At 32.8% G+C, this 12501-nt stretch overlaps 1 protein-coding gene across 2 annotated transcripts in view; it reads right to left on the minus strand.

Moving 5' to 3' along the window:
• LRRC7 (leucine rich repeat containing 7) overlaps positions 1-12501 on the minus strand; it is a 391349-nt gene that overhangs the window by 100096 nt on the left and 278752 nt on the right. For both annotated transcript variants that reach the window (XM_040627144.1, XM_008690729.2), the window contains exons 11-14: positions 8951-9080; positions 7826-7941; positions 3256-3325; positions 1270-1369 (exon numbers count right to left, since the gene is read on the minus strand). In XM_040627144.1, coding sequence (XP_040483078.1) covers positions 1270-1369; positions 3256-3325; positions 7826-7941; positions 8951-9080 — 416 coding nt within the window. The remainder of the gene's footprint in view (positions 1-1269; positions 1370-3255; positions 3326-7825; positions 7942-8950; positions 9081-12501) is intronic.

Here is a 12501-nt window from a genome sequence, read left to right on the forward strand (position 1 = left end):
TTCCCTACATTTTCTTGAAATGAAATATTTCAGTAAGCTAGGGATACTAATATGAAAATATAAGTAAAGTTGCATGAATAAAAACAATCCTTAATTAAGGTTTTTCTTATAGCATATGTAAACATGGTGACTTCTCTTGCATAAATTCAAAAGATCAATTTTACTGAAGTCTGAAAAAAATATGAAACAATCTTTCCTTTTCCTACTTTTGTTAGTCGAAATTTGACTAAAAGATTCTAAAGTATCCCAAAATGATTCACTTATATTTGTAAGTCAAAGACTAATGATGTTTATTATAATTATCCCTGAAAATAGATCCATAAACAGACAGTTGCTTTTAAAATGTGCTCTCATTCAAGAGGATTGGGTGGATTTAATCCATGGGTGAAGTAAAGTGGGTTTACTCTTCTAAGAATTACCATTACTGTGAGACTGTAGAAAATATGTGTGGCAGCCTGTTCCGGCTTGGGTGAAGGAGCCTATGCAGGTTCCACAAGATAAAGGATAAACCTCCTTTAAAAATTTTATGAAATTTGTCATCATAAAGGATAGAAGATTTAATTTTAAAAAAGGTTTAGGTTTTCAACAAGTATTCCTATCAAAGCTACTGACATCATTTAGAGAAATTCCACTTGAAAGAGAAAGAATGGTCATTATTTTCAAGTCATCTCTTTATGGTTGACTCTTAACATGAAATAATTTGGGGCCTGGGATCACTGGACAATATGTTTAAATTGTGCTCATGAAATTGGTGAACACAGAAAATAAAACAGTACATTGAACCTTCCTTAAGGTCAGACTCTTCTTAGCCTATTTCAGTTGGCTGGATACTACATTTAGTGACCTAGTCCTATGTCTTACAATCCACCAAGGGAAGTTGTTCCTAGAAATCAACATTTTCACATAAGATATGAAGAGGGAGAGTTACGTTTTTGGAATCTTACTTGAAATAATATAGTGGACGTTGATTTTGTATCCTGCAACTTTACTGAATTCATTTATCAGCTTTAGCAGCTTTTGGGTAGTCTTTAGTGTTTTCTATATAGAGTATCATGTCATCCACAAATAGTGACAATTTGACTTCTTCCTTGCCGATTATGGAAGATAAGATTCATGCTTAGGGTTAACCCTTGGATGATTTATATGTGTCATGTAATTACTTTTATAGCCTTGCCCATGGGCCAGATTCCTGGCCAGAGATCAGAACAAAATTAATCCCTTTTATCCATGATCATATAAGCATAGGAGACATTTTTACTGACAATTTACCTTCATCACCACGAGGTTGCTGGGGAAACATGTAGTTAGTCAATACTCTTTGCTTTGTTTCTGGATGGGCTTCAGTTTGTAAAGGGATAAGGGCTTTGGACTAGAAGCAAAGAACATATAAATCAGATTAATAGGATAGCAAATATGAAGACTATTACTTTTAGAGAAGATAACGGTCAATAGTCTGGCCTCACTGAGCTGAATGAACAATTAAAAGAAAGGCAGGGAAAAAAAGTAATGAAATAAGAAAGCATCTCATAAAATAAGACTGTTGCTGAGGAATATTCTCAAATTCTAAGGTCTTTATGCTGAGAGTTTCTTTTTCTCTAGTACATTCTTTTACAAAACCTATTCATCTTCACTGGCAATATCAGTTTTAATCTTAAAGAGACCAAGATGTATTAAATTGTTTCAACTAAGTGAGCTTTTGGTGTGGTTCTATATACTCACTCATTTTCACAACCTGCTGCCCTAAAAAGACAAATGGAAATTGCTATCAAATTCATGCTATTGCAAGATCATCTATGAATTTAATTAGGTTAAAACATAAGGATTTTTTAAGAGATAGTACTTTTTGTATCTGCTATATCAACAATATATTTCTTAAGAATGGCAATATTTCATTCTTTATTATTGATTTGATTTTAGAAATACTATTTCTGAAGGGTGTTTTAGAGCTCTGATATTATATACTATACATATAAATACACTACATATAAATATATTGGAAATGATGGTATCTAATGTTTAAAAATTGGTTTATTTCATGACATTTATCAATGGGAGTGAAGCACAAGGGGGATTTGGGATACCAACTTGTCTCATGAAACTGAGTCAGAAACACATTAAATCACTGTTCTAAATAAAAGTTAAATGATGCAGTCACCGTTCAGTTCATTCTCCCACAAGAATAATAAATCATAATATTAGTGGTTGTTTTTTCACAACGCAAGACTGTAGCATAGACTGTTCCATTAGCATAGCTCACATTGAATCCAGAAATGATTTACTTATATTGATATATTAATGCCTTGAAAAATCTATAGTTCATTGATAAGATTGGAATTTGAATGACAATCTTATTTTTTTTTTTTTTACTCAGCAGATGGAAGCAAGTGCTATAATGACTGTAGGGACACAAACATTCTAGTGCTTACAATCTGTACAGATTTATCTTATTTTTTCACAAAAGTAGCCCAATACCTAGAAGTCTGAATGATGATGCTACTTTTATGCTCAGGAAATGACAAGAAACTAAATTCAGATGATGTGTTTTCATTTGGCTATTCATATTTGGGGGTGTTTCAAAATTTTAGGATTATAAGATGAAAGTAAAAAAGACCAATAAACTATGTCAAAATTATCTGTCATCAGTTTTTTTCTGGTGGCAAATCAGATGTCTTCAACTGTTTCTTGTTATTTTCCTTATTAAAGTTACTCATTAACACTTGATGACTGATTCAATTATAATCTACTTATGCGAGTATAAAAAATAATATCAAACCAATTACAGAAAGTACTGGTAATAGTTGCAAAAACTATCTGAGAACTTCTTATATAAAATTTTAGGATCAAGTTGATCATAATTAAAAGTATGAAAAAAAAGGGAACATGTCCTCTGTGGGGACTACATTAATGATTTCTTATTCTTTACCTTCAGAGATTTAATTAAAGAATGTCCCCTAAGGACATATATGTACTACTTAGAAATAAAAAGGTATGAAAATGATCAATTTTGTGTATTAGATCTCTGGGAATGAAGTAGATGCTAAATCAAAGTATTTAAAGAGGGTGGGGATTATAGTACCGTATTGTCTGTATATAACTTGAATTGCTATCGTTACAAAAATCTCTCTTTTAGAAGATAAAGAATCTATATTTTGCAGTAATTGTTAAGAGTATCTATTGGGAATAAGTTAGTAATTCAAAGTTTCAATTATAGTTTATCTTAATAAATAAAATAAATCAGGTAATAAAAGTTTTTACCTGATTGTCAGAAAGCCACAAAGCTGCAAGCTCTTTAAGTTTGGTAAATGAGAATGGTAAATTCTTCAATCTGCAAAAACAAGAAAATTCTAATAGCATGGGTGAAGACGGAAATAGCTCGTTTTTATGAAGAATTATTTAAAATAATGTAACTTATTCGTTTCATTCTTCTCTCCAATTCTTTCTCTCCAGTAGTCTGAGCAATCTTTAAAAAGTGAAAATTTCCTGCTTACAACCCTTCAAATGCTTCCTATCATTTCTAGGATAAAATCCAGAATTGTTAACATGCTTTGTCAAACCTTACAAGATCTGGCCCCTCAGGCCTCTCCAGAAACTTATGCGACTCTTTTTTGGACTTAGTCTTCCCAGTGGCACTGACGGGCTTTCTAGCAGCCCACTACGAGGATTAGCCAAACTTTTCTCTCTGTCTGGAATATTCTTTCTCCCCAGCTTCACTAAACTAAATCCCACATGTCCTTTAGCTCTCACCTTAAATGTCATTTTCTCAAAGAGGCTTTTCCTGACTCTTCATTTAAATTACTTTCCCCAACGTAGTCTCAAAGTACCTTATATTCTCTTTGATGGAACATACCAAAGTTTGTAATTATATATTTATTTTTGTGATTACTTTTTTACTGGGTGATAGCCCCACAACATTGTTGCCTCCATGATGGGAAGAGGTCATGTCTGTCATCCTACTAAAGGTATCTACAGCTCCCAATGTTATGCTGACTCCCCAAAGTGTGTCCTTTTGTTCTCTCACTGTTTGTATACTGTGTAGTAAATATTCCAAGAGGGAAACTTAAAAAATGGATTTTGAGGTACATGAAGTTTGGCATCAGCTTTGGTATTCAATCAAAATGATCTAGTTTTGGCTTCAGCCTTTGAAGGACCAAATTAGCAAATGCCTACTTAAACATACTATCTGATATCCCTGAAATTGTGCATGATGAATGAATTGTGATTACATAGGTTACCATCACAGCTACTCAGCAAAGTGCTAACACAATCAAGGCATGCTGATGGATTTACTGTTAATTTCTGCATGTTCACTTTTGAATATACATACACATTTTAAATAGAACATGGAATAAAAATTTCCTTAAGTCTTTAATATATTGGAACTCTTTCAGCCAATTGATGAGTACATATATTTTGATAATGGAAATGGAAAATGTTACAATAATTAATAAAGATTATGGAAGTAATGTGATATGTAAAAGCAGTAAAATGCTTTCAAATAATTTAATAAATGTGAAAAGATATTGACAGCCAATACAAACATCAACAGTGTGTATTAGCCAGATAACTTTGGGAAGAATATAATAACCTCTCTGAGCTCATAAATATTTATAAAACATAAATAAGAATATAAAGAGTAACAGAGACTAACTTATAATTCTTTTTTTATAGAATATTTTGTTATATTAGTATTTATACCATGAAACCAAATTACATAAAAACTATAGTTTTTAGTCACTTAATTTCATTTAAGCCAGGAATTATGAAGTACGGTCTTCTCACAACATATGGAGATGAATTAAAAGCAGAATATCAATTCTGCCACATCAAAATTACATGAGGGGTAACTCTCCAGAATCATATACAATAACATGTATGATAAATAATCATCAATTCAGTCATAAATATAGAGTATAAAGAAAAGAAAAGAAACTGTTAGAGAAAGATACGTTTTGTTTATTTCTCCTTGCTCTTCCAGTAACCTACATTGAAGGTGAGCTTCTCTTTAATATCACAAATGTACAACAATAAATTCACCATAGGAGCAATCTCGCAGTTGACAGTACAAAGGAATAATTTGTTCCTAAACTATAATACCAAACTTTTTAAATCTATTCTATTATAAATATGAAATTGTGATAGTCAAGACATTTGAATAACATTTCATATTTAATCTTTTATCCAGGAAGTTCTTTCTCTGATGGTAATGTTCAATTTTGGACTCAGTTTTGGCTGAATATTGATTTTAACTGCAGGCTTAGATTCATTGATTAATTCATTAATTAAAAAATATTAATTTGGCTCTATACTATGTTCCAGTCATTGTACTAGGAAAAAAATTAAGCTAATATAACTGGCCTGACAAAATATTTTACGTTCCTGATATTGTAAGATTCTCAATGTCTTACTCATATCTTTTACCCTAGCATCTAGCAATATGTCTGTCCCATGGTAGTTACTCAAGTATCCTTTATTTGTTGAATAAATAACTTCATTAGTAGCACTTGTACTTTCTAACACCATACCCAAAGATGAACTCAAAATGGATCAAAGACTTAAATGTGAGGCCTGAAGCCATAAAATTCCTAGAATAAAACAGGCAGTAATTTCCTTGACATTGGTTATAGAAACATTTTTCTAAATAGTCTCCTTAGGCAAGGGAAACAAAAGCAAAATTAAACTATTGGGACTACACCAAAATAAAAAAACTTCTGCACAGTGAAGGAAACTATCAACAAAACAAAAAAGCAACCTACTGAATAGAAGATATTTGCAAATGATATACCTGATAAGGGGTTTAATATCTAAAATATATAAAGAATTTATACAACTTAACACCAAAAAAAAAAAAAGTGCCATTTAAAAAATGGGCAGAGGACCTGAACAGACATTTTTCCAAAGAAAACATACAGATGGCCAAGAGACACATGAAAAGATGCTCAACATCACTCATCATCAGGGAAATGCAAATCAAAACCACTATGAGCTATCACCTTACACCTGTCCGAATGGCTAGAATCAAAAAGACAAGAAATAGCAAGTGTTGGTGAGGATGTGGAGAAAAAGGACCTGTTGCACTGTTGGTGGGAATGCAAACTGGTGTAGCCACTGTGGAAAACAGCATGGAGGTTCCTTAAAAAATTAAAAATAGAAATACCATATGATCCAGTAATTCTACTACTGGGTATCTACCCAAAGAAAATTAAAACTCTAATTAAAAAAGATATATGTACCCCTATGTTTATTGTAGCCTTATGTGCAATAACCAAGATATAGAAACAACCCAAGGGTCTATCCGGAGATTAATGGATAAATGGATAATGGATAATGGATAAAGAAGATGTGCGTGTGTGTGTGTGTGTGTGTGTGTGTGTGTGTGTATATATATATTACTCAGCCACAAAAAAGAATGAGATCTTGACATTTGCCAGGTCCCACAAGGATGGACTTGGAGGGTATAATGTTAAGTGAAATAAGTTAAACAAATAAAGACAAATACCATATGATTTTACACATATGTGGAATTAAGAAATAAAACAAACAATGGAAAAAAAGAAATAAACAAACAAAAAAGACCTTTAAATACAGAGAATAAACTTGTGGCTGCCAGAGGAGAGGTGGGTGAGGGGATGGGTGAAATACATAAAGGAGATTAAGAATACACTTACAGTGATGAGCACTGAGTAATGTATGGAATTATTGAATCAATATATTGTATACCTGATACCAATGTAACACTATATGTTAATCATACTTCAATAAAAATAGTCAAAAATAACTTCACTTGTAGTACTTCTAATTATGGGTCATTTAAAATATTTGATTAGCATATTTTCTATATCATCATGGGAATATTATTGAGTTACTAAGTGAACAGTCTTTGAAAATCACATTATTATCATGATTTGTCTTAAACAAACTAACAAACGAATGAGAACTTGTACACTTATCTTGAAACTTACAGATCTGAATATTCTTAATGATTCCATAAAAGTCATCTTTGACAGTTTTGTTGCAGTCTCTCAGTTTCTCACTTTATCATTTGTCTGACTGAAACTTATTGAAAACAGAGTTCATACATTCTATTCTGTAATCACTTTGTCTACTTAGCAGTTATCTTCAGTCAATATTTATGTTTATCCTTTCCTATCTGAGAACAATTGTGGAAACAAAGATGAATTCAGTTTCGCTTTTTCTTTTTGTCTATACACCACTATAACACCTTTGTCACAAGAAGGGAACCTATCTTTTCTTTTTTTTCTTTTCTTTTTTTTTTGCCCTACTCTGAACATGACTAAAGGACCATTTGGTTGTCCTTACAATAATGTACAAACTTCACAATTTTTGAGTATTAGGTAATTGGCAATATTCTTACCGATATTCTGGTGGTGTTGACAATACACCCATTGCCCAGTTAATTTACTGGAGACATAAATGCGTACATGAAAGCATATATATATGCATACATACATACATACTTATATACATGATTTCAATTAATGTATTTTGTATCTTTTTATTATAATTTTTCCAGGTCTTCATAATATTATGCTTTCTGCATATAGGAGGGTTTTGGTATATAAATTTGGGTGTATAAATTTTATATAATTTAAACATACAACATAATATATGACCTGAATTTAATCAAATAAATTTAGAAATATCAGTTTATAAATAATTTAGCTTCTGCCATTTTCTCAATAAAATATTGATCTACATTCTATATACTTCATAAGACACAGAAAATGTTTCTAAAATCATTAACAAGAAACAATAATTTCCTTTCAGTAAGTAACTAATATGTGATTGTGAAATGTTGCAGAAATACCTGTTGTCACTCAAATTTAAGACTCTTAGTTTCTGCATCTGTCCAATCTCTTCAGGAAGAAATTCCAGTTTATTGGAACGTAGAGACATAACTGTTACATTCTTACAGCTTCCAATCTATGGGTAACAAAAGAAAGTAAGTAAAGAAGTACACCATAAACTATTTTTATATTAATTTTTAATATTAAAATAACTTAATTTACACATTTCCTTATCACTTTTAAGACTCTTAATATATCTACTGCTTTATTTTTTGTAATCTCTCCTTAAAATATGTGAATATATTATATATATTCCTTTAGATGTTAAGACAACATATATCTCATACTCTTTTGCATATTAGGAAGTTTCTTTATAATTTTATTATTAGAATGCTCATTAGCTTCATTGTTTTCATAAATAACATTGTTTTTACAGTCCATCCAAGTGACTACTAATATATCTATGTTTCTAATAGATTACTCATACACAAAAGATAAAATATTGTTACCAGTTCCAAGACCAAGTTAGGCTCATTTCATGTTACAATGGTACTTGTCATGTTTATTCATAACTTTTGGCTCTAAAATAATGACATATTGACTATTGTTCCTTCATTATAGAAGTGTTCAGCAGAAAATATTAAAGCGAAAACATACTTCACACTTTTTTCTTGACATTAATCAATAAAAATCCCACTTAGAAATAAAAACTGAATCTTTTGGTGAAATCTAAAATAAAAATAATATTATCATGTCATATGATACTTTAAAAAAAGTTATTTCCATTAAAAATCTTTCACTTCAGAAATGGAAATGTAATTATCCCAGGATGTTACTTATTACTATTCTTAAAAGCAAAATATTTAAATTAAATTATTTAAAATTGTATTCCTTAGCATTGATTAACTTACAATATTTTATTACTTCTCTTTCTAAGTAATGTTTAAGTCAAATGGATTTTCTGAGTCAAATATAAGAATTTATCACTTATTTAAAAAAGAATAATTAACACACACATATGTAGATAATTCCTATATACATTGACAGCTCAACTTATGAATCTATGTTGCCATTGCACCTGTTAAGACTTAATCCCCAAACATATTCATTAAAAGTTAATTAACAGAAATAAGTTTATTCCTCACTTCTCGGGGTAATTCTGGAAGGAAATTCTCATCGACTGCTAGCGTTCGAAGACTATGAAGGTAGCCAATAGTAGAAGGTAGAGACTCCAGTTCATTACAGCTGCAGTCAAATTCTTCCAATAAAGATAAACTGAAAAGTTAAATACATTAGTTAGACATATTAAAAGGTAAAATGGCGAAAGAGCTTTTAAAAAGCCACATATCCAAGTTCACTGAACAAAAAGCTTATTCACCTAATGACAATAGTATCATATAAATTATTTTATCAGTTCAGCCAAGTGGTTCAATACCATTTAATGAGTGGTTCAATTTTGTAAAATAAATATGGCTTCTTTTTTCCCTTTCTAAATTCACCTGCCATTTAACTGAGCCATTGAAAATGACACAAGGTTTTGTTTGCTTGTTTTTATACTTATAGGCTGATGTTCATAATGCATGTCCTTGGAATGGCTGCATATAACTGGCATGGCAGAAGTATGGAGAGGGCAGGTCCACAAAAGGGAGGATAAAGGGGCCCAAACATTAAAAACAAATCACTGGTTAAATTTTAGGCATTTTACTAAGCATTTTAAAGATAAAAATAACTAATCTTTACCTTATAGCAATTCTATAAGATAGTTATTTTTAAACCCATTTTAAAGATAAGGAAATTGAGACCTACAGAGGCTAAATAACTTGCTCAAGGCCACACAAAATAGAAAAGCTGGGACCCAAAATGCACACAGTATGCCTCCACTGTATTTTCCTGCCTCTTAGCCCGTGCATCTGTAGCGGAGGCTATGGGCAGGGCCCATTTCAGCCTGCAGATAAGTTTAGTTTGGTTTACATGGTATTTTATTATTGCATTGTATTGTATTTTTTTTTTTTTAAGATTTGTTTATCTATTTTAGAGAGAGAGAGAGAGTGTGGTGGGGGGGAGCAGATGGAGAGAATCTCAAGCAGACTCTCCACTGAGTGCAGAGCCCGATGTGGGGCTCAATTTCATAACCCCGAGATCATGACCTGGGTCGAAACCAAGGGTCAGATGCTTAACCAACTGAACCACCCAGATGCCCCTACACAGTATTTTAAAAAGTGGTAAACTCTACATAATGACCCAGACTTTTGGTGCCTCTTGAAAGAGGGAAATCTGGCGATACCAGGCTGGTATTCCTCCACGACGAGCAACAGAAACAGAGTAATGGCTGCTGCCTTCACATGAATGCAGTTCTTTAGCTTGTCGCAATCTCTACTACTCCATGTATAGCCAGTTTTAACCCAGATCGACACAAAGAAATTGTATAAATGCACATTCATGTTATCACAAGGGAACAAGACATTTCAATATCTGGTTTGAGATAGCTGGGAAAGAAAGACGGCCTGTCACTGAGGGAGCGCTCTCTGTAGTTAAGCTGTCATTGATGCTGTTGTTAGTATTATTACACTGTTATTACCATTCATATCATCGTTATTACTGTAATAGGAAGGAACCCCCAAGTGTGAGGATCTCGCTGTTGCAAAGGGAAGAATGAATTAGAGTTAGTGGGAGTTAGAGTTGTAGAATCAGCTTCCTTTTTTTTTACGTCTTGGAACTAGCTGGCTTGAAAGCAATTAACTCCCATCATTTAGTTAATGAGTAAACACAGACATTAAGCATATGGGTTTTAAGTCAGAATGGATTTGTGCCCCAGCTCTGTCGCTTACTCGATGTGTTATCTTGGGTGTCAAACAATAAAACGACGATCACAGCTCAAAAGCCAAAGCTGATTTTATTTACCTGCGAGGTGAAAGAACATACCAGGGAAGACATTCACTGAGTAGTGCTCTGACGGGGAAAAGTCAGTGCCAAAAGGGGGTGGTCACAGTGGAATACGCTTATTAAAGATTAAACATGTGCATTATGGAGAGGGTGGAATGAGTTCACAAGTCTGTGTACTGTTAAGTAAAGCAAGTCCCGTTAACCACGGGTCAGGGAAGAATAATTTGGTAGGTCGAGTCTGACCCTGACTAAGGTAACCCAGGGTTCATGGTCCTTACCAGCTTCAACTGGTTAGAACCAGATGCAGTGAAACATGGCATTCAGCTTTGAATAGTGTCTCATAAACAAATGCTGCTTTATTTTATTTTATTTAAAAATAAAAATTTCAGATGTATGTTCAGAGGTAGAAGTCAAAGACTTAACAGTTCAAAATATAATGAAGGTTTCTCATTTTTCCTTTCTTTCATAAAAACATTTTTTTAAATAAAAACATATGTTGAGGTTAGTCTTGAGTCACAGTAAAGCAGCCCTTACTTTGCATAGCTCTGATATGAACTCATTTCAGTCATCATGGTTTCATTAAATAACATTATTCCCCCATCACCAAGGCTCAAACTTCAGTATATTAACTGTGAGTAACGGCATAAAACATAGACTTCGCTCTTAACTCCTGGGCCCACAAATCACAATGTAAATAACAGATGTGCAGCACGGTCAGTGACTCGTCACATACCTTCTTTCTAAGGCTGTCAGTGATTTGTCCCTAAACATCGGTCATTTAGTTCACACCACAAACAGTACATCATGCAGTTGGTTTGCCTTCTTGTCAATCAGTAGAGAGATACTATAGGTACAATAATTTAATATTTATAGCACTGTTACTGTTGGAAAATGCTCTTGGTCTCCCTAATTCTCTTGGTGATTTAAATGAAAATGTGAAAACTGGCTTTTTATCGCCAAGAACAACTTCATTAACCCTGCCAACGGACCAAGGAGTTATTTCAACTTTGAAAGCCTATTATCTTACACAGACTTTTGAATAGGCTATCAATGCTACAACTAGAGATCATACAATTTCTTTAGTTGAGTTTTGGAAGAAATATGACATAAAGCATACAAATGAAAATATGCAAGCATCATGGCAGGAAGCCACGGTAAGCAATAAGCGAGCATGACAGCAGAAACTTTTACCACACTGTGCAAACAACTTCACAGGGCCTGGAAAAACATAACTGGAGTTACAGAAGAAATAGCTGACTGTGGGCATGTTGCCTGCCACTCTTCAAGGGACCATGCACACTCTGCCAGAGGAACTTCGAGGCAAGCTTGTTGACATAAACGAGGGAAGTGGTTGTAATGAAAAGGATGAAGATGTCTTAGAGGAAGTGACACTGGTAATAAACTTCACATTAAAGCAACTGTCAGGGATGTTTCATGACACTGAAAGCACAAAGGATAGAAGTTTGGAAGCCTATTTAAGCTTAAAAAGACAATTCATCAACACATAGGAAAGATGTTCACTCTGAATTATGATTTACATGATGAAAAGAAGGCAAGTACTGTTCAAACTAATCTTGATAACTTTTTTTTTTACAAAAAGCCCACTTTAATTCTTGATGTTCCTGCTGTTTACAAAGACAGCAAACTATAGGAATGTTAGTTTTACTATTTTTCCATTTCCCTATACACTTAAAACCAACAATAATAGTATTTAATGTTTTAAAAAAGGTTTTAAAGACCTTCAGGCAGAACTATCAGAGTTTTCCCTCATTGACTTAAAAGCAGACACTTAATGGACTGAGCCACCCAGGCA

Source organism: Ursus maritimus, unplaced genomic scaffold (genome assembly GCF_017311325.1).
Source record: "Ursus maritimus isolate PB19 unplaced genomic scaffold, ASM1731132v1 scaffold_12, whole genome shotgun sequence".
NCBI lineage: Eukaryota > Metazoa > Chordata > Mammalia > Carnivora > Ursidae > Ursus > Ursus maritimus.